General features: G+C 37.7%; 1 protein-coding gene across 2 annotated transcripts in view; it reads left to right on the top strand.

Annotated features, from left to right (window-relative positions):
* Nucleotides 1–23,055, top strand: part of LOC106088330 (semaphorin-2A) — a 411,928-nt gene that overhangs the window by 313,830 nt on the left and 75,043 nt on the right. For both annotated transcript variants that reach the window (XM_059370110.1, XM_059370111.1), the window contains one exon: nucleotides 12,735–12,803. In XM_059370110.1, coding sequence (XP_059226093.1) covers nucleotides 12,735–12,803 — 69 coding nt within the window. The remainder of the gene's footprint in view (nucleotides 1–12,734; nucleotides 12,804–23,055) is intronic.

The raw sequence follows: 23,055 nt of genomic DNA, 5'->3' as shown, positions 1-23,055 counted from the left end.
AAGCCTTGGTCTGTCGCTACTGTGGTATCACAATGGTCTAAAACTTATCTAAGTGAGTCTGTAAAGGACTGCCCCTCTAACCTAACCTAACCTACTTTCTGTTAATTTATTGGAATTTAAAATTTTCGCAGTTTTTTTTCTAATACACATTCTCCACACTAATCTTGGCAGTCTATTTTTTTAACAGACTAACTTAGACTAGTTTTCGTTCATATTTTAGTCCACAGACAGACCAGGCCATTGTTGGAAATCGAACCCACGACCCAAAATGTTGATACCCTATGGATATATTAATTATCTTTTTTTATACCCACCATCATAGGATGGGGGTATACTAATCTAGTCATTCCGTTTGTGACATCTCGAAATATTCGTGTAAGACACCTATATAAAATCTTCTTCATCGTCTCTACGCTCTGAGTCGATCTAGCCATGTCCGTCCGTCCGTCCGTCTGTCGAAATCACGATATCCGTAGATATTGAGCAGAAACTTTGCACAGATTCTTTTTTTTTGTCCATAAGCAGATTAAGTTTGAAGATGGGCTATATCGGACTACATCTTGACATAGTCCCCATATAGCCTGACCCGCCGATTGGGGTCTTAGGCCCATAAAAGCCACATTTATTATCAGATTTTGCTGAAATTTGGCACAGGGAGGTGCGTTAAGATCTTCGACATCCTTCTTTAATTTGGCTTAGATCGGTCAAGATTTGGATATAGCTGCCATATAGACCGATCCGCCCATTTTGGGTCTTAGGCCCATAAAAGCCACATTTATTATCCGATTTTGCTGAAATTTGGGACAGTGAGTTGTGTTAGGCCCTTCGACATATTACTTCCATTTGGCTTAGATCGGTCCAGATTTGGATATAGCTGCCATTTGGACCGATCTCTCGATTTAAGGTTTCAGTCGGATAAAAAGCGCATTTATTGTCCGATGCCGCCGAAATTTGGGACCGTGAGTTAAATTAAGCCCCTCGTCATACTTTTGCAATATGGCTCAGATCGGTTCATATCCAATATGGCTCAGATCGGTTCAGATTTGGATATAGCTGTCATATAGACCGATCTCTCGATTTAAGGTTTTGGGCCCATAAAAAGCGCATTTATTGTCCGATGTCGCCGAAATTTGGGACAGTAAGTTGTGTTAGGCCCTTCGAGATGTTTCTTCGATTTGGCTTAGATCGGTCTAGTTTGGATATAGCTGACATATAAACCAATCCGCCCATTTTAGGTCTTAGGCCCATAAAAGTCACATTTATTATCCGATTTTGCTGAAATTAGGGACAATGAGTTGTTCGACACCCTTCTTTATTTTGGCCCAAATCGGTCCAGATTTGGATTTAGTTGCCATATAGACCGATATCTCGATTTAAAGTCTTGGGCCCTGGACCATAGTCAAGTCGGATGTCGGGTGGGTTAATATAACACACTGTTCCCAAATTCAGCGAGTTACGAGCTAAAAACTGTAATTTGGGAGAACGGTCTATATGGCAGCTATATTTAAATGTGGTCCGATCTGAACCATATTCAAATCAAAAATTCAAAAAATTTCCATATTCAAAAAATTTCAGCTCAATATCCTAATTTTTGAAGCATGTAGCGTGGTTACAGCAGAAGTACGGGCACACGGACATAATTGAATCGTCTTAGGATTTTACGAGGATCAAGAATATATACACTTTGTAGCTTCGATGGGTTGCACACGGAATGATGAAAACAATTGCCCCCCTATCGTATAAGCCGAAAAACTCAATTTTTAAAGCGCTACTAACGCAGTAACAAAACTTTCTAGGGACACGAATAAATCATTTTAAACTATCAAGAGATGAATATTTTCTGAGTTCATACTGGCTCACAGAAACCTTGTCGCACATTTGCATGAATTAAATATTAAATGAAATATTCTCAATGATTTCCACCCTTTTGCCCTGGATATGGAATTCAATACTAAAACACTTTTGTCGTTCGAAATTTTCCTACACTCTTATTTTCTGATTGACAATATTAGTTTTCCCAAGCATACGATTTCCTTTTCCTGCCTACAAAATTGCACCTCTGTTTAGAATTTCCTTTTCAAAACTGAATTCCTTTGAATTGTATGCCTAATAAAGAGGAAAATCTTAAAATGACACCTTTGCCATTGTTGAGACATTTTGCAAGTGTAGCCTTAGGCGTAAGGCACAAACTGACAAGAACACAAAGTGACACACTACTTGGATATTAACAAATTTCCTAACCCCTTGGAGTTATTTTAAATTAACATTAGGGTGGAGTGATTGCAACCATGTTTCTATGAATATTCTCTACAGACAAAATTTCTATGAAATTTTCTCTATAGACAAAATTTCTATGAAATTTTCTCTAAAGACAAAATTTCTATGCAATTTTCTCTAAAGACAAAATTTCTATGAAATTTTCTCTACAGACAAAATTTCTATGAAATTTTCTCTACAGACAAAATTTCTATGAAATTTTCTCTACAGACAAAATTTCCATGAAATTTTCTCTACAGACAAAATTTCCATGAAATTTTCTCTACAGACAAAATTTCCATGAAATTTTCTCTAAAGACAAAATTTCTATGAAATTTTCTCTAAAGATAAAATTTCTTTGAAATTTTCTCTAAAGATAAAATTTCTATGAAATTTTCTCTAAAGATAAAATTTCTATGAAATTTTCTCTAAAGATAAAATTTCTATGAAATTTTCTCTAAAGATAAAATTTCTATGAAATTTTCTCTAAAGATAAAATTTCTATGAAATTTTCTCTAAAGATAAAATTTCTATGAAATTTTCTCTAAAGATAAAATTTCTATGAAATTTTCTCTAAAGATAAAATTTTTATGAAATTTTCTCTAAAGATAAAATTTCTATGAAATTTTCTCTAAAGACAAAATTTCTATGAAATTTTCTCTAAAGATAAAATTTCTATGAAATTTTCTCTAAAGACAAAATTTCTATGAAATTTTCTCCAAAGACAAAATTTCTATGAAATTTTCTCTAAAGACAAAATTTCTATGAAATTTTCTCCACGGACAAAATTTCTATGAAATTTTCTCCACAGACAAAATTTCTATGTAATTTTCTCCACAGACAAAATTTCTATGAAATTTTCTCTTCAGACAAAATTTCTATGAAATTTTCTCTAAAGACAAAATATCTATGAAATTTTCTCCAAAGACAAAATTTCTATGAAATTTTCTCTAAAGACAAAATTTTTGCGAAATTTTCTCCAAAGACAAAATTTCTATGAAATTTTCTCTAAAGACAAAATTTTTGCGAAATTTTCTCTAAAGACAAAATTTCTAAGAAATTTTCTCTAAAGACGGATAGTGCTCAGGTTGCGCACAATTTTCCTAGCAGCTCTAATTATGCGTAATTTCTTAGAGACGTCTCTACCCGTTTTCACACGGCATATTTTTTTATTTTTTTTTTTTCGGGTATATCCCACTGTGCAGCGTTTAGTTATAGTCTTAACTGACTAGACATTGTCCATACATTCTCTGACTTTACATGTATCCTTATTCAAGGCTAGGATCTTCCTTCGTCAGAGGCCTGAGATGTTTCCTCTACGAAGCTGCTTACTTCCACCCAGTATTAGTACTCAGCCTTTTTCAGCATGCCCTTGTATTTTTCTTAGCTCAAACGTTATAGACGCCCCTGTCCTGTGATGTCCTTGTGTTTTCGCCCTGTTGAAGAGCTTTCTGCAAACAAGACAGTCGCTGTTTACCCCTTGGCTTGGCTCTTTGGTTTGGGCCTTGTTACGACAAAATTTTGTACAAATTTTCTCATCAAAATTTTTTATTTAAAACTTCGATGTCATTTAAAAATTTCATACAAATTTTGTCTTCTGACAAAATTTAAAAATTTCTTTACAGAAAATCATGTCTAGCGTAAATGACACAGTTCCACCCCATTGCCTGATGGTATAACTTCAAAGGGATCAACCATAACGGCCGCAACGCAAAACCATCATAGATGATGATGGCTGCCAAGCGAAGCTGCAAGAATATAAGGCTTTAGCTTTGGAAGGTAAACCACTCTCAACATTGCCATAGGTTCGACGACAATAGCAATTATGACTATAGAGTCAAATAAGCCTGATTGCAGCGCCCTGAAAGGGGTTAAGAACACAAAGTCTTATTTTAGGCTGAAATGTAAATGTTTTTGACATTTTATTTTTGTTGCTCGCTATGGTGCAAACAGTTTGCGCTTGTGTAAGTGTGTGTGGGTGTGTGTTAAATAGCAAAAATGTTAATAATAAATATATATATAAAAGTTTGTACTCTAATGAAAACCATAAAGAAAGACAAACTTTTGCAGGAAGCACACAGAAGGAAGGAAGGAAGGTAGTTCGAGAGGTGGTTTAAGAATATGAGTCAGGGGTGGGAAGTTGAATGGCAAAGACAAAGAGTATGACTATGACGATGACATTGCTGAAATGTTGATGGTTTTGGGGAAATGAGGTGTTAAAATTTCGTTTGATGTCTTTTCAATAAATGAAAATTGTGAAATTGCAAAGAGTAAATTGTCCTCGGGCATCAGCAGGCAAAACGTAAAACGCAGCAGGCAACTGAACAACCAATTCAGGGGTGGACGTTTCCACACTCAATCAAAGAAGTTTAAATTCTATTGAATCTTTCTTAGGAAATCCGCTTAAAAGTGAACGATTTGAAATGTTTTGAAATCACGGGCACTCAAGCGTACAAAGGATGTTAGACAAAGGCGCATGCAGACCAATACAATTACAGCGATTCTCGGTTTTCAAAAGCACAGTCCTGCGAAATAATAGTCTGGAAATACACTCTAGAAAATAATGGGTTTTGAGTTCACCCACTACACTAGTCGGTCAAAAAATACTATAAAAACAAGTAAAAGCGTACTAAGCTCGGACGGGCCGTACGGTATCTCTTTTTAGGCAATCCTTTGTTTGCCTAAAAAGAGATATCGTTCCAATAACATAGCAATTCTTTATTGCTATGTTATTGTAACAATTTTAAGTTATGGTTCATTTCCGACCATAATTGAACTGAATATTGGTGACCATAGTAGAAGTCATTGCGTAAAATTACAGCCAAATCGAGTAAGAATTGCGCACTTTAGGGGCTGAAGAAGTAAAATAGGGAGATCGGTTTATAGGGGCTTTTTAGGCTATAAACCGATTCATGCCATATTCGACACATATGTTAAAGGTCATAAGAGAATCCATTGTACAAAATCTCAGCCAAATCGGGTAATACTTGCGCCCTTTAGAGGCTTAAGAAGTCAAAATCCCATATTGGTTTAAATGGCAGCTATATCAGGTTATGGACCGATTTGAACTATTCTTAGCACAGTTGTTAAAAGTTATAACAAAACACCTCATGCCAAATTTCAGCTAAATCGGATAATAATTGGGCCCTCAAGTGGCTCAAGAAGTCAAGACCCCAGATAGGTTTATATGACAGCTATATCAGGTTATGGATCGATTTCAACCCTACTCAGCACAGTTGTTCAAAGTCATATCAAAACATCTCATGCAAAATTTCAGCCAAATCGGATAATAATTGCGTCCTCTAGAGGCTCAAGAAGTCAAGACCCCAAATCGGTTTATATGACAGCTATATCAGGTTATAGACCGATTTCAACCCTACTCAACACAGTTGTTTGAAGTGATAGCAAAACACCTCATTCAAAATTTCAGCCAAATCGGCTAAGAATTGTGCCCTCTAGCGGCTCAAGAAGTCAAGATCCCAGATAGGTTTATATGACAGCTATATCAGGTTATGGATCGATTTCAACCATAGTCAGCACAGTTGTTGCAAGTCATTACAAAACATCTCATGCAAAATTTAAGCCAAATCGGATAACAATTGCGCCCTCTAGTGGCTCAAGAAGTCAAGACCCCAGATCGGTTTATATGGCAGCTATATCAGGTTATGAACCGATTTGAACCGTTCTAAGCACAGTTGTTGGAAGTCATAACAAAACACCTCATTCAAAATTTCAGCCAAATCGGATAAGAATTGTGCCCTCTAGCGGCTCAAGAAGTCAAGACCCCAGATCGGTTTATATGGCAGCTATATCAAAACGTTGACCGATTTGGCCCATTTACAATCCCAACCGACCTACACTAATAAGAAGTTTTTTTCCAAAATTTCAAGCGGCCAGCTTTACTCCTTCGAAAGTTTGCGTGGTTTCTACAGACAGACAGACGGACGGACAGACGGACATGGCTAGTTCGACTTAAAATGTCATGACGATCAAAAATATATATACTTTATGGGGTCTTAGACGAATATTTCGAGGAGTTACAAACAAAATGAGGAAATTAGTATACCCGCATCCTTTCCCCTCCTAATGCGGGCAACATTTGTAAGGTACTATGCCATGTAAAACTTCTCTGCGAAGAGGTGTCGCACTGCGGCACGCCGTTCGGACTCGGCTGTAAAAAAGGAGGCCCCTTATCATTGACCTTAAAACTTAAATCGGACTGCACTCATTGATATGTGAGAAGTTTCCCCCTGTTCCTTGAATGTTCATGGGCAAAATTTGCATTTGCATCCTATGGTGGAGGGTATAAAAAGCCGTTGCCACCTGACCCCTTACTGAGACTCTCCTCTTGAAATGTCTGACTGCACTCGGCCGCATTTGCAGCTACTCCGGATAAAAACGAAGCTTTCCTTTTTCCGCAAGCTGTGGATGCGTCCGGTAGCTTTGAGCTAAGATTCTGGTGATAACGATGGACCCCACATAAGTCTGAGCTCAAAGTTCCAGCCTGTGTGGTGCTCATAGTTATCCCTTGTTGACCGTGAAAAACATGGGCAGCTTCCCGTGCCGACCTCTCTAAAGACACTTTTTCATAAAAAATTTGGCTTTGGAGAAATTTTCATTGAAATTTTGTCTTTAGACAAGATTTCCTAGAAATGTTGCTTTAAACCATTAATGAATGAGACTAGTTACGAAAAAATGTCCCGCCTTAAAAGGTCAAAAGGCGTTAATGGGTTCTCTGGTCTATTAACTGTTTTTTTTTCAGTGTACTCACATCAGTTTTTGTGCAAATCACCAAACCTGCGAAAGGATTGTCCTTTCAAAGGATTTAAGTAACAAAATGTTAGTTTAACATTGCCTCAATACATATTACCAGGATTGAGGACAGTCCAAATGATGTCCTTTTCAAATGACACCACGAAAAAGAGGGGATGCTTTGCATAAATTGATATTATTTACATTTAAAAAGGAAAACATCATCATCCCCCACCACCTCTGGTCGAGGGTAGAAACCCATAGAAAGGAACTTTAAGGTGCTAATAGCCATTTCTTGCCATTTAGTTCCTATGAGAAACATTGTAATTAACTCTGTCACTGCATAGGACAAGGTGTGTAGCCAGTGTACACATAGTAGATTTTAAATGCTTCAATGGCCACTTCCCTAGTCAAATAGTTCGGGGGCGAAGCAACATGGTAGCGTAGCATTCAAGCGTATATTTTATTTATACAATTTACTTATGGAAAATGTTTATGTGACCCCAACACATCAACTACTACTTTGATGTTGCAAACAGATGTACAAATGTCCATCGATTCCCTGGTCCGCATAAAGGAGTTGTCGTTGTGATGGTTTGCTACCTTTGCTATGAAAGGATTTAATTGTAACCTGTGGGGGAATGTCACAAACTACTTTGATTGCCAACTGGAAATGCTTAAATCTGAGTAGAAACATTGAATAAACGATACTTGAGTGATGGTATACTTGTGTTAAGGGTAGAATACAAATTTTATAAGAAAATTTAATTTTGTTCTAAATTTTATTGGAAAATTCAATGAATATTGGACAAGATTGGATTGGGTTTAAGTGGTTAAGTCTGTCACTTAGACCAAAGAAACAGGGGATAGATATGTCTTCTAACCCCTACTGTCGAACCAGCCACATAGTTTTAAATCTTAGACACCTTCCTATTTCATATACCCTATAACCACATCCTTGGCGCAGCTGTGCCTCTGATGCAAATGTACCACGGGTGCGATTAGGGGTCTTGTTTTTTGGTTTAGAAATCCCATTCATGAAGAAGTACCACCCACTCGCGAATGGGTCAAAACTAGTATGAAATTATTTTAAAACGAGGAAAGCGTTTTACAAAATTTTGGGAAGATTGGTCAATAAATGCGCTTGCAGTGGCTCTAGGAGTGAAAATCGGGCGATATATATATGAGAGCAATATCTAACCGATTAACCGATTTCCATAAAAATTCATCAGTAATGTCGGGAGTCATAAGAAAATCCTTTCTGCCAAATTTCGAGAAAATCGGTCAACAAAAGACCATTTTATTGCTGTATTATTGCAAATCGGACGAACATATATATGGGAGCTATATCCAGATCTGAACCGATTTGTTCCAATTTCAATAGGCTTCGTCTTTAGGCCGCTAAACATGCCTGTACCAAATTTGAAGACGATCGGATGAACCACTACCTGTACCACAGTTGTGGTGTAGGGTATAAAAATTTGAGAGATTGAGTTGAAATTTTGCACTGATATCGTATTTCTTCTATATGCAGGTTAAGTTCTTAAATGGGCCAAATCGGACTATATACATATATTGCACCGATATCGTATTTCTTCTATATGCAGGTTAAGTTCTTGAATGGGCCAAATCGGACTATATACATATACAGATCGATCTGGCGATATAGTGTCTTAAGTCCTAAAAGCCGCATTTTTTTGTCCGATTTCGTTGAAATTTATAACTTGAAATTGTACTAGTATCCCCGATATTCAAACCCATATCGGACCATATTTACACAGTGTTTAGCATGCAGGATTTTCTTATGATTCTCAATATTACTGGTGAATTTCATAGAAATCGGCCCAGATTTAGATATATTGGGTTGCCCAAAAAGTAATTGCGGATTTTTTCCTACAGTCGGCGTTGACAAATTTTTTCACAGCTTGTGACTCTGTAATTGCATTCTTTCTTCTGTCAGTTATCAGCTGTTACTTTTTGCTTGCTTTAGAAAAAAAGCGTAAAAAAAGTATATTTGATTAAAGTTCATTCTAAGTTTTATTAAAAATGCATTTACATTCTTTTAAAAAATCCGCAATTACTTTTTGGGCAACCCAATAGCTGTCATATATGTATTGTATCACCCGATTTTCACTTCTAGAGCCAATGCAAGCTCATTTATTGACCAATCTTGCCAAAATTTTGCACAACGCTTTCCTCGACGACTACCACATTACCTGAGAAGGTTGCTCGGAATCGGTTCAGAATTAGATATAGCTCCCGTTCGTCAGATTTTGGGTAATTTGCCATAATGTTGTCATTTGTCAACCGTAGTTTTTACAGTTTGAACATATTTGTTCGCCGAGGTCCATCAAAATCGGTTCAGAATTGGATATAGCTCCCACATTGTACTTAGAGGGTAGGGGTAGGGTATTATACAGTCGGCACTTCCCGACTTTTGCCCTTTCTTACTGGTTAAAGACTGCAGAATGATTACAACTGACGGACACACGGACGGACAGACACACTGATATCGTTAAATCGTCTTAGAATTTAACGACTATCAGAAGTATATATACTTTGTAGGGTCATAAATGGATATTTCGATGTGTTTCAAACGGAATGACTAAATGAATTATCCCCCATATCCTATGGTGGTGGGTATAAAAAAATACATACATACATTTCTGAGTCGAACTTCACAATTTACCACAGCCACAGTAGTGGTGCAGAGTACAGTTTGTGGTTTTGTATCAAATTCCATATAAATCTGTACTTCATTTACCGATTTCATGGTATGACCAAAAATACTCAACTTGATTCCTTAGAAAACACTACATCCAACTTTGCACGTGTTATCGTTATCCGATCGCCATAATATTTCGTACTTTTCCTAATTGGGATTAAAAAAAAGGAGAGAATTCGTTTCAAAAAAAAAAAAAAATAAATAAATAAATAAAAATCAAGTAAAAAGGCGCTAAGTTCGGCCGGGCCGAACTTTGGATACCCACCACCTCGGGCATATATGTAAACCACTTTTCATCAAAATCCGGTGACAATAGCATACCTTATGTCCCATAGCAGTTATATCGAAATATGCTCCGATTTGGACCAAATACTAATAAGTACAAGTCATTGTTCAATTGTGTATAACAAAATATTGGTATTTTTAGAAGCTAATCTAAAAATAAATCAAACTGAACCATATACGACACGGATGTCGAAAAGCCTAACATAAGTCACTGTGTCAAATTTCAGTGAAATCGGATAATAAATGCGCCTTTTTACGGGGCCGAGACTATAAACCGAGATATCGGTCTATATGGCAGCTATATCCAAATCTAAACCGATCTGGGGCAAATTGAAGAAGGATGTCGAAAGGCCTAACACTGCGCACTTTCCCAAATTTCGACGAAATCGGACAATAAATGCGCCTTTGAAGGACCCAAAACCTTAAATCGAGAGATTGGTCTATATGGCAGCTATATTCAAATCCGGACCGATGTGGGCCAAATTGAAGAAGGACGTTGAAGAGCCTAACACAACCCACTGTCCCCAATTTCAACGATATCGGATTATAAATGCGCCTTTTATGTCCCCAAAACCAAAAACCGAAGGATCGGTCTATATGGCAGCTATATCCAAATCTAGACCGATCTGTGCCATATTGCAGAAGTATATCAAGGGGCTTAACTTAACTCACTGTCCCAAATTTTGGCGACATCGGACAATAAATGCGCCTTTTATGGGCCCACAACCCTAAATCGAGAGATCGGTCTATATGGCAGCTAAATCCAAATCTAAACCGATCAAGGCGAAATTTGGGAAATATGTCGAAGGGCCTAAGGCAACTCACTGTCCCAAATTTCAGCAAAATCGGATAATAAATGTGGCTGTTATGGGCCTAAGACCCTAAATTGAGAGATCGGTTTATATGGCAGCCATATCCAAATCTGGACCGATCTATGCTAAATTGACGAAGGATGTCGAAGGGCTTAACACAACTCACTTTCTCAAATTTCAGCTAAATCGGATAATAAATGTGGCTTTTATGGGTCTAAGACCCTAAATTAGAGTATCGGTCTATATGACAACTATATCCAAATCTGGACCGATCTGTGCCATATTGACGAAGGATGTCGATGGTCCTAAGGCAACTCACTGTCCCAAAATTTCAGCAAAATCGGGTAATAAATGTGGCTTTTATGGGCCTAAGGCCCTAAATCGGAGGATCGGTCTATATGGCAGCTATATCCAAATCTGAACCGATATGAGCCAAATTGACGAAGGATGTCGAAGGGCCACACGCAACTCACTGTCCCAAATTTCAGCGTAATCGGATAATAAATGTGGCTTTTATGGGCCTAAGACCCTGAATCGGAGGATCGGTATATATGGCAGCTATATCTACATCTAAACCGATCTGAGCCATATTGACGAAGGATGTCGATGGGCCTAAGGCAACTCACTGTCCCAAATTTCAGCAAAATCGTATAATAAATGTGGCTTTTATGGGTCTAAGACCCAAAATTGTAGGATCCGTATATATGGCAGCTATATACAAATCTGGACCGATCTGGGCCAAATTGACGAAGGATGTCGAAGGGCCTAACACAACTCTCTGTCCCAAATTTCAGCAAAATCGGGTAATAAATGTGCCTTTTATGGGCCTAAGACCCAAAATCGTAGGATCGGTATATATGGCGCCTATATCAATATATAGTCCGATATAGCCCATCTTCGAACTTAACCTGCTTAAGGACAAAAAAAAATCTGTGCTAAATTTCAGCTCAATATCTCCATTTTTAAAGACTGTAGCGTGAGTTTAACAGACGGACGGACGGACATGTCTAGATCGGCTTAGATTTTTACCCTGATCGAGAATATATATACTTTATAGGGTCGGAAATGGATATTTCGATGTGGTGTAAACGGAATGACAAAATAAATATACCCCCATCCTTCGGTGGTGGGTATAAAAATAACATTTGATTTTTGGGACACTCAATTATACTCTTATTACCTAGATCATCTTGGCATTCTAAATCGATTTATCCATATCCGTCCGTCTGTGGGGTAAAGCTAGGCACTAGATATTGCCCACATATGCTTCCTATTGGTAATGTTTATGATTTTCCGATTACTTCTCTTTAGCTTCTATAGGATGTAACATTTCCGATTACCTTTTGCATACGTATCAAGTATGATATGAATGGGTCCAAAAACCTGAGATAGCTCCCATATAAACCGATCTCTCAAGTGCACAGTTCTTGTCTGATTTGGCTACAATTTTGCATAACGATATCTCCTGTGACCTTCAACATTCGTGCTAAATATGGTGTATATCGGCTTATACCCTGATATGGCTCCCATATAAACCGCTATTTTTATTCGATTTTTTACGACTTCCACTATGGTCTCCAACATCCTAGAAAAGTATGGTCCGAATCGGTTTATAACCTGACGCAGTCGTAGCTCCAATAGCATAGAAATTCGCATCCATTATCCTTTGTTTACCTATTATGAGATACTGGTCAATGAGCTTGACAAATGCGATCCATGGCTCGGCCGAACTTTGCACGCTTTAACCTATTTTAATTTAATTTTCATAAAGCAATTTAATCTGCCATTTTACTTCTTGAAAGTCTGTAATCCTATTAAGCTTTTATGTTTTCCTCTATGTCAACTATCTTTAATCATGCGATTGATTTTTATCTATTCCGTTTTTTTTCTCTTCTTCTTTACAGCGTGATCTTATTAATTTGGAACCCACACGAGACGATGTTGTGAGCTGCGTTTCAAAGGGCAAAAGTCAGGTAAGTTTCATTTATCGTTAAGCCCATGTAGCTGCAGCTGGAGGTGCAGGGAGAAACCTTATCAGACAAAAGTAGAACAGTAGTTACTTCAAGATGAATGTTTGATGCAGTCACTAAGCCGATTTGAAATTATGTCTGTGTACGAACAGCGAAGGATTTGCAACAAGACACTTTTCATCCTTGTCGAAGTGCATCAGTCAATAGGTTAAGAGAATATATGTGTGTGGCTTTATTTGGTTGGTAGCGGGCATTAAGGCAAGTTCAATGAAAGCTATTGGGAAAATGCAGCATTGAATGCGCTATTCAACATAAAATTGCAGTTATATGGAGGATAATAGTTTCAAAGGGTATTATGAAAGGGAAATGTAGTTTAATGATAATATCAGCCTATTAACGGGTTACAAATTGGAAGATTTTAGTTAATTAAGTTCTTTGTAATTGATCATCATTTGGAGTAAGACCGTTTGCAATGGTAGCAGGGTTAAACTTTACACATGTCAATGAGTGCAGTTGGATTCAAGTTTAAATTTAATGATAAGGAGCCTCTTTTTCATAGCCTAGACTGAACAGAGTACCGCAGTGCAACATCTCTCGAAAGAGAATTTTTTTTTTATAACTTACGAGCCGAGCCGGGGCCGCTTCACTGTTCTTTCTTTTACTCTCTTATCTCTTTTTAGGGTGGAAACACTTCATCGAAAGTGGATATCGAATTTGTGTTACTTTAGCCTATGTCCGCTTATGACGCTGAACGCCTGCGTTCGAATCCTGGCGAGAACATCGGACAAAAGTTAAAGCGACGGTTTATCCCCTCTTAATGCTGGCGTCATTTGCGAGCTACCATGCCATGTCATGGTCATATAAAAAAATTTCCTCCAAAGAGGTGTCCCACTGCGGTACGCCGTTCGGACTCGGCTATAAACAAGGTCCCTTATAATTGATAAACTCAACTTGAATCGAGAAGCACTCATTGATGTATGAAAAGTTTGACCCTGCTCGGTTCCTGGGCAAATTTTTACTCTATTCCCAAATGCCTTTCTTTTGAGTCCTATATCACCGTATTGGTAAATATTTGCTATTTAAGGGTATTTCGGGGGTGGTCACTTGGCCATTAAAGTAAATATAATATTCGTGCTCTACTTTCAAAAACATTTCATATGAGCCCCTTAATGGCATGATCGGTATATAAGTTGTGTTTGAGGGTGGGGTGGACCTCAGGGTTTTTTTTCCTAAAAATGTATATCAATTTCCCGAAAATCAATCAATTTCCAACCTAAATAGCTTTTATTCTATTGGGTTGCCCAAAAAGTAATTGCGGATTTTTCATATAGTCGGCGTTGACAAATTTTTTCACAGCTTGTGACTCTGTAATTGCATTCTTTCTTCTGTCAGTATCAGCTTTTACTTTTAGATATGGCTCTTTACTGCCGTGATTGGTCTATATATCCATTTGCCGGGTTTGAGTCTGTCCCCGCGGCACCCGTCCCCAACAACAGAAACCATGTTTTGTTTTTGGTGACTATGAGAGTGCAAAAATATTTCGAAAGAATCACATTACCAATCTCCGAGATCTGGTGTTTTTCAAAATATGGGGAAGGGAGACATTTCGACTCAGATATGGATATCAAATTCGTGCTCCACTCCCGAATATCTATAATTTGAGCCCCATATTGCCATGGTAGGACAATATGAAACATTTAAAGGCTGCCGTTGGCACTATGCCCTGAAAATAGATATTAAATTCGTTTTTAACTCCCAAATACCTTTGATTTGAGCTCCATATCGCCATAATCGGAAAAAAAGTTCAGCTTAGGGGGTGATTTACGGCGGACCCCCAAACATTTGGCTCTAAAATTGGATATCAAATTCGTTTTCTACTCTCAAATACCTTTCATTTGAGCCCCATATTGCCATAATGGCTCAATTAACCTATTCGACATATTTTTAGGAGAAAAATCGCCACCTAGACTTAACCCCAAATTTTAATGTCATATTCGTATTCTACTCCCTAATTCCTTTCATTTGAATCCCATAAAGCGATGGTCGGCTAATATGCCCATTTGGGGGTATTTGGGGTTGGGGCGACCTCCCATAATTTGGACCTAATTTTGTATGCCATATTTGTAATCTACTGCCAAATACATTTGAATCCCACATTGATAGGAACAATATATCTGTTTAGAGGAGTTTTGGGTTTAGGGAGGCCCGCTGGTAATTGAATTTAATACTGTATTCGTTTTCTAGTCTCCAACACCTTTCATTTGATACTCATATTGTGCCAATCAGTCCACTTTTGGTTTTGCGCGGCGTTTTGGGGGTAAGAAGGAGGGTCCGCCATCATTTGATATGTAAAAATTAAATAACCTATGTTCAGCCTTTTTTGATTTTACGTAACCGAGTCCCATATAATCATGGTGGGTCATATGCCCATTTGGGGCATTTTTGAGGGGTGGGGTGACCCCCAAAACTTCAATCTGATTTTGTATGCCAGATTCGTAATCTACTCCCGAATACCCTTCATTTGAGCCCCATATTGATATGGACATTCAATTTGTCTGCTTTTTGGACGTTCATTTTGTCTGCTCCTGGGTATTTGGACTTAATTTTTATACCCTACACCACTACTGTGGTACGGGGTATTATAACTTAGTGAATTAGTTTGTAACACCCAAAAGGAAGAGAGATAGACCCATTGATAAGCATACCAATCGATCGAGAATCACTTTCTGATTCGATTTAGCTATGTCCGTCTGTCTGTCCGTCTGATTATCTGTCTGTCTGTCCGTCTGTCCATGTTAATTTGTTGTACAAACTATAGGTCGCAGTTTTCATCCAAATCAAATTTGGTACAAGCATACCAATCGATCGAGAATCACTTTCTGATTCGATTTAGCTATGTCCGTCCGTATGTCCATGTTAATTTGTGTACAAACTACATGTCGCAATTTTCATCCGATCGTCTTCAAATTTGGTACTGGCATGTTTTTCGGCCTAAAGACGAAGCCTATTGAATTTGGAAGAAATCGGATCAGATTTAGATATAGCTCCCATATATATGTTCGTCCGATTTGCAGTAATATTGCAATAAAAAGGTAATTTGCTAACCGATTCTCTCAAAATTTGGTAGGAAGAATTTTCTTATGACTCTCGAAATTACTGGTGAATTTCATAGAAATCGGTTCAGATTTAGATATAGCTCTCATATATATAGTTAGCCCGATTTTCAATCCTAGAGCCATTGCAAGCTCATTTATTGACCAATATTCCCAAAATAGTGTACAACACCTTCCTCAACGATTACCACAATATCTGAGAAGTTTGCTTGAAATCGGTTCAGATTTGGATATAGCTCCCATATATATGTTCGTCCGATTTGCAGAAATAATGCAATAAAATGGTCATTTGTTGAACGATTCTCTCGAAATTTGGCAGGAATGAACTTTTTATGACTATCGACATTACTGGTTAATTTCATAAAAATCGGCTCAGATTTAGATATTGCTCTCATATATATATTAAGCCCGATTTTCACTCCTAGAGCCTTTGCAAGCTCATTTATTGATCAATCTTCCCAAAATTTTGTACAAAGCCTTGCTCGACGACTTCCATATTATCTGAAAAGTTTGCTTGAAATCGGTTCGGATTTGGATATAGCTCCCATATATATATTCGTCCGATTTGCAGAAATAATGCAATAAAATGGTCATTTGTTAACCGATTCTCCCGAAATTTAAAAGGAAGGATCTCTTTATGACTCTCGACATTACTGATGAATATCATTGAAATCGGTTCAGATTTAGATATAGCTCTCATATATATAGTTAGCCCGATTTTCAATCCTAGAGCCATTGCAAGCTCATTTATTGACCAATATTCCCAAAATAGTGTACAACACCTTCCTCAACGATTACCACAATATCTAAGAAGTTTGCTTGAAATCGGTTCAGATTTGGATATAGCTCCCATATATATGTTCGTCCGATTTGCAGTTATAATGCAATAAAAAGGTAATTTGTTAACCGATTCCCTCGAAATTTGGTAGGACGGATTTTCTTATGACTCTGGACATTACTGGTGAATTTCATAGAAATCGGTGCATATTTAGATATAGCTCTCATATATATATATCGCCCGATTTTCACTCCTAGAACCATTGCAATCGCATTTATTAATCAATTTTCCCAAAACTTTGTACAACGCCTTGCTCGACGACTTCCACATTATCTGAGAAGTTTGCTCGAAATCCTAGCTCCTATATATATGTTTGTCAGATTTTGGGCAATTTCTAATAATGTTGTCATTTATCAACCTTAATTATTACGGTTTGAACATATTTGCTCGCCGAGGTCGATCAAAATTAGTTCAGAATTGGATATAGTTCCCACATTGTACTTATGGGCTAAGTGTAGGGTATTATACAGTCGGCACCGCCCGATTTTAGCCCTTCCTTACTGGTTAATACCATATACGTATTCTACTCTTCAATACCATTTATTTGATACCCATATTGTTCTTATCGGTTCACTTTTGATTTTGGGTGGTGTTTTTATGGTTAGGGGGGGAGGGTCCGCCTCCTTTCGAATCTACAAATTACAAAGCCTAATTCCTTCTTCTTGACTATATTCGTAATCTACGCCCAAATACCTTTCATTTGAGTCCTTTATTGTCATGATCGTCCAAAAAAGCTATTTTAGTGAGTTTTGGGGTTGGGGGGCCCCACAGTTACTTGGACCCAGTTTTTAATATGAAATTCGTACTCTACTTCTGAATACCTTTCATTTAAGTCCCATATTGTTCTGATCGGTACACTCTTATTTTTGTGTAGTACTTTTGTGGTAAGGGGGAGTGTCCGCCTCCCTTCCAATATCAAAAATTGTATAGCTACAAAATCTGTGACAATTTTAAGGTAATCGGTTCAGGCATTTTTGACAACCGACAAATAAACACAAATTCGTTTTTTATGCATAGGAATTACCTAAATTGCAAATATCGCCATCTTTAGAAGCGATAACCACCTCTTAAAACTATTTCTGATGTTCTGGCTAGGGATTCAAACCCAAGAGTTCATCGCAGCGGTGGGCATGCCAACCTTTGCTTCTCGGTGGTATCCTAGACTATTTTGATCTCACAAATACTTACTAAACAAATTACGTTTTGGCTACTTGTAAATGCTACACTGCAAGTATACATTTTTATCCTTAAAAATTCATTTTCATATTATCTTGTGGTATTTTTTTTTTATTTATTGCAATTGCTGTAATGTTACATACTGTCAAAATGTTGTCTTCTTTTAGCTATAAGATAAACTAGATTTTCGTTTTTCCTCCTTTGTTTCTATTAGTTTTTCGATCAGCAATAAACACATTGACAAAGTCATCATATGTGGAAAATGTTACAAACAATATCTCATGCAACATGCATTTGAAATTCTGCTTTACCAATATTTTTGTGTGACAGCACTTACATTAATAGACCCCCAAACAGCTGAGGTTTCAATTTGTTTCAAGTTGCTGCTGCTGCTTCGGCAACTTTTAAGTTGAGATATTTTGTAAATAGATAAAGCGGTCACATATATGAAAAAAAAAGCAAACACACCAGCATGCAATCGAACACTCAGTACCAAGTGAAAAACTGTCACAACCAAAAAACCACAAACACACACGCACTTATGAGCTTGTCTCCAGCGATACTGCCAAATTCAACTCTTCTGTGTAATAATGCACATTTCCTTGCCTTCGTTCAATTGTTAGGCGGGTAGGGGTGCAATGGTGCGTATGAGTGCCGGCGACATCGTTGCCGTCTGCCATTACTCATTCGTACCGACGCACCCCAAAACACGCATTTGAACACACCAAGGAATAGTTTTTGGCTGCACTTCCGCAAAATGCAAGCAATTTTCTTTTGCTTCATTGTTGCACAATTGATTTTTTTCCCCTTTCTGCAACATTTCAAATAATTTTCTATCTTGTCGTGGTGGCGGCGGTGCTCTTTCAGTTTTATGTGTGGCATGCCACAGTGCCGTGTAAAGCTTTTCATTTTCTATTAAAGACAGATATTGGGGCTATGAGGACTTACAGTAGGCGATACGAGGAGTTTATTTTTATGAAAAAAGCAAAATATTCTTTTTTCTTATTCTACACAAGACCTCGGCGGATATTTTCAGATGGGATTAAACAATCCTTATCAAATTGACCAAACTTCTTAGATAGTGTGGTAGGCATCGAGGAAAGAGTTGTGCACAATTTTGGCAATATTGCCAATAATGCGCTTGCAGTGGCCCTAGAAGTGAAAATCGGGCGAAATACATATAAAGCACCTAAACATTAATCTGAACCGATTTCAATGAAATTCACCAGTCATATGAAAAGACATAAGAAAATCCTCCCTGCCACATTTTGAGAGAATCGGTAAACAATGAACACAAATTTTGGTAAGATTTGCCAATGAATGTGCTTGCAGTGACCATAGAGGTGAAAATATGGCGACGTTCCGAGTCGATCAAGCCATGTGCGTTCGTCCATCCGTCTGTCGAAATCACGAAAGCGGTCGAACGCGTAAAGCTCAATGCTTGAAATTTTGTATAGATACTTCTTTTTGTTGTAGGTCGTTGGGGATTCCAAATAAGATATATCGGTTTAGCATTAGTTATCTTATATATAAAAATCAATTTGTGTTTGTTTGTAGGTTTGTTTGTTTGTATGTATGTTTGTGTGTTCCTTATAGACTCAGAAACGGCTGAACCGATTTTCTTGAAATTTTCACAGATGGTGCATAATGACCCCGTGGTGAAAATAGGGTACTACATTTTTGATATCTGAAGGGGGGGGGGGCGGACCCTCCCCTTACCCTAATTTTCAGAAACGCCAGATCTCGGAGATGGGTGGTGCGATTTAAGCGAAATTTTGTGTGCTCTCATATAGTATCCTAAAAATTAAAATGTTGTTTCCATATTTCGGATGGGGTACCTAGGGGGGCTACCCCACCCCAAAACTTACCAAACATATATTTAGGCCAATCACGGCAATATGCGACTCAAATGAAAGGTATTTAGGATAAGAAAACGTATCTGATATCCAATTGTCGGACCAAGTGCTAGGGGGACCACCCCAAGCCCCAAAACACCCCTTAATCGGACATATTTACCAACCATGGCAATATGGGACTCAAATGAAAGGTTTTTGCGAGTAGAATACGAACCTGATATCCAAATGTAGGACTACGTTTCTGGGGGTCCACCCCTTCCTTAAAACACCCCCCAACTGGACTTATTTACTGACCGTGGGAATATGGGGCTTAAATAAAAGGTATTTGAATGTAGAATACGAATCTGATATCCAAATATGGGACCAAGTATTTGGGGGACCGCCTCTCACCAAAAACATCCCCCAAAGGAGTAAAATTTACGACCATAGCAATATGGGGCTCAAATGTAAGGTCTTTGGGAATAAACCACGACTTCGATGTCAATATTCGGGAAAAACCTCCAAATGGGACGTATTTGCTCACCAAGACAATTTGGGTCCTAAAGAGAGTGGAGCTAAATATTCATAGTTTTTAGGGCCAATACCCCAAACCGGACATATTTGCTGACTTTTGCAATAAGGAGTTTAAATGAGATTAGAAAACGAATTTGATATCCAATTTTGAGGGCAATGGCAATATGGGTTTTAAATACATGATATATAGATATATGAGAATAGAGAGACCACCCAAATCCCCAAAACACCCTTTAATCGGGCATATTTACCGAACATGTCAATGTGGTGCTTAAATGAAAGGCATTGGGGGGTAGAGGAAGAATTGATACTCATTTTCGGGACCAATTTTCTGGGGGTCTACCCCTTTCTAAAATACCCTACAATACCGCACAAACAGCAATTTCTTAGTGACCATTACAATATGGGGCTCAAATAAAGGTATTTGTGAGTAGAATACGAATTTGATATCCAAATGTAGGACCATGTATTTAGGGCATCACCCCTTTCCCAAAACACCTCCAAAGGGAAAAAATTTTTCGACCATGCCAATATGTGGCTGAAATGAAAGGTATTTGAGATTAGAAAACGAATTTGCTAACCTATTTTGGGGCCATGTGTTTGGGGGACGCCTCATCCTGTAAACTTCTCTTAAGCCAATGGCAATATGGGGTTTAAATGAATGGTATTTGAGAGAAGATCACGATGCTGATATCTGGGGCCAAGTATCTGGGGGACCACCTCTCCCCCGAAAACATCACTAAATCAGAAATCATGAGTAGACGGGCTGAAATTAAGAATTTTAAAAATGGAGTACACCTTACATCCAAACTTAAATTCGTAGACCAATAAAGATCATATGGGATTCAGATAAAGGCACTTATATTGTTAAATTCTTAGTCAAGTAAGCATGGTATTTCACTAAAAGATCTTCGAAAATAAATATTCCAAGGAAACTTTTGTTCCATATAAAGTAAAAGAAGGCGCAGGCGACCGAGCCCGGGTCAGCTAGTGGCTCCCATAAACACCAATCTATCGATTTGACTTCTTGAGATCCTGGAATCTGCAATTTGGCTGAAAATTTGCATGTAGTGTTCTGTTAAGACTTCCAATAACTGCGCTAATTACGGTCCAAATCGGTCTATAACCTGATAAAGCTCCCATATAAACCGATCATCCGATTTGTCTTCTTCAGCCTTTACAAGCCGCAATTTTTGAGGGATTTGGATGAAATTTAGCATGTTGTATTCTGTTAACACTTCCAACAACTGCCAAGTACGGTCCAAATCGGTTTATAACCTGATATAGCCTCCACATAAACCGATCTCCAGATTTGACTTCTTGAGTCCTTACAAGACTATTTTTTTGTACTTTTTGGCTTAAATTTTGCATGTAATTTTCTTTCAACAACTGTGTCATGTACAACCCAAATCGGTTTATAACCTAATATAGTTCCCATACTAACTGATCTCTGGATTTGGCTTCTTGAGCCCTTACTAGCCGCAATATTTATCCGATGTCTCTGAAATTGAGCATGTATTGTTTTGTTATGACTTCCAACAACTCTGCCAGATAAGGTTCAAATCAGTCTTTAACCTGATATAGCTCCCATGTAAACCGGTCTTTAGATCATCCTTGTTCAGTTTCTAAAAACTTTACTTTTTGCTTGTTTGACATTTATCATTTTGTACACATTTTTAGCAGAATCCGTGGTGGTGGGTTCCCAAGAATCGACCCGGCCGGACTTAGCACACTTTTCCTTGTTATATTTCATCACATCCCCCACTGTTCCTGAACCTTAGAACATCTTATGAGCGTTTTTCATATCTCTACTGCTGATTCCATTTCTTTCACATATTTAGAACACATATGTACTCTCAGCATACACGTCGTCTCAAGTACACGAAGCCAGAGAGAAAAAAGCAATTTCTTCTTATCTTATTTCTACTTAAGATCGAAATGTATATTGGATTTCCTTTTCAATCGAATGTGTATGGGATGCGATTTAAGAGTTAAATTCTATGAATGGCAAAGGAATACTGAGAAGAAAAAAAAAAAAAAACTGAAAAGCTTAGCTGAGCATACGAGAAGGATTGAAATGCTATAAATTTGATTTGTAATAAGAGTATTCCGGCAGGATTTTCCATTAGAACTGGAGATTTATTTCAACTAAAAACTATTTGTAAACCTCATAGTCATCAAAGTAGAGTAGAAGATATTAGATGATGTGCGACAAAGAGAAGAGTGAAAAAATCCTTAGAAAATTGGTTTAAATTGACGATAAAGTACTGAAGTACTATGGTCAGCTAAACCCCCCATTGCCAACAATGTGTTGAAATTCGAATTGCTGCCGCATTTGGCATTTGCAAAGAATAGAATTCTTGGGCATTAGCAATGCTGATTGCAGGTTAATTTCGTTGGTCACATCATTCGAAATTCATATGTGACCCAATCTTGTTTGTATATCAGAGGAAATTCAGAGAATGTAGCTCCTATTTATTTTATTTTATACTAAACTTGCTGACATAGTTTGGTATTTTGAGTATTTGATTCATGGTCTGGAGTTTTTTCCATCTTCTTCATCCAGTTGTATAGGACAGTTCATAAAGTATTTGTAGTAACATATGTAGCGGTATTGAAGAGATAACGAACTCAGACATGATATTTGGACAATTGGGTCTAAAGATCGATAGATGGTGAATGGCGGGTAGGTTAGGTTGAATGGGTTGCGCACCAAAGCTGGGTTCACTCGGAGGCCAGTTTGGCCCATTGTGGTACCC

The sequence above is a fragment of the Stomoxys calcitrans genome, chromosome 5, assembly GCF_963082655.1.
Source record: "Stomoxys calcitrans chromosome 5, idStoCalc2.1, whole genome shotgun sequence".
NCBI lineage: Eukaryota > Metazoa > Arthropoda > Insecta > Diptera > Muscidae > Stomoxys > Stomoxys calcitrans.
This window is presented reverse-complemented; position numbering and strand designations above follow the sequence as displayed.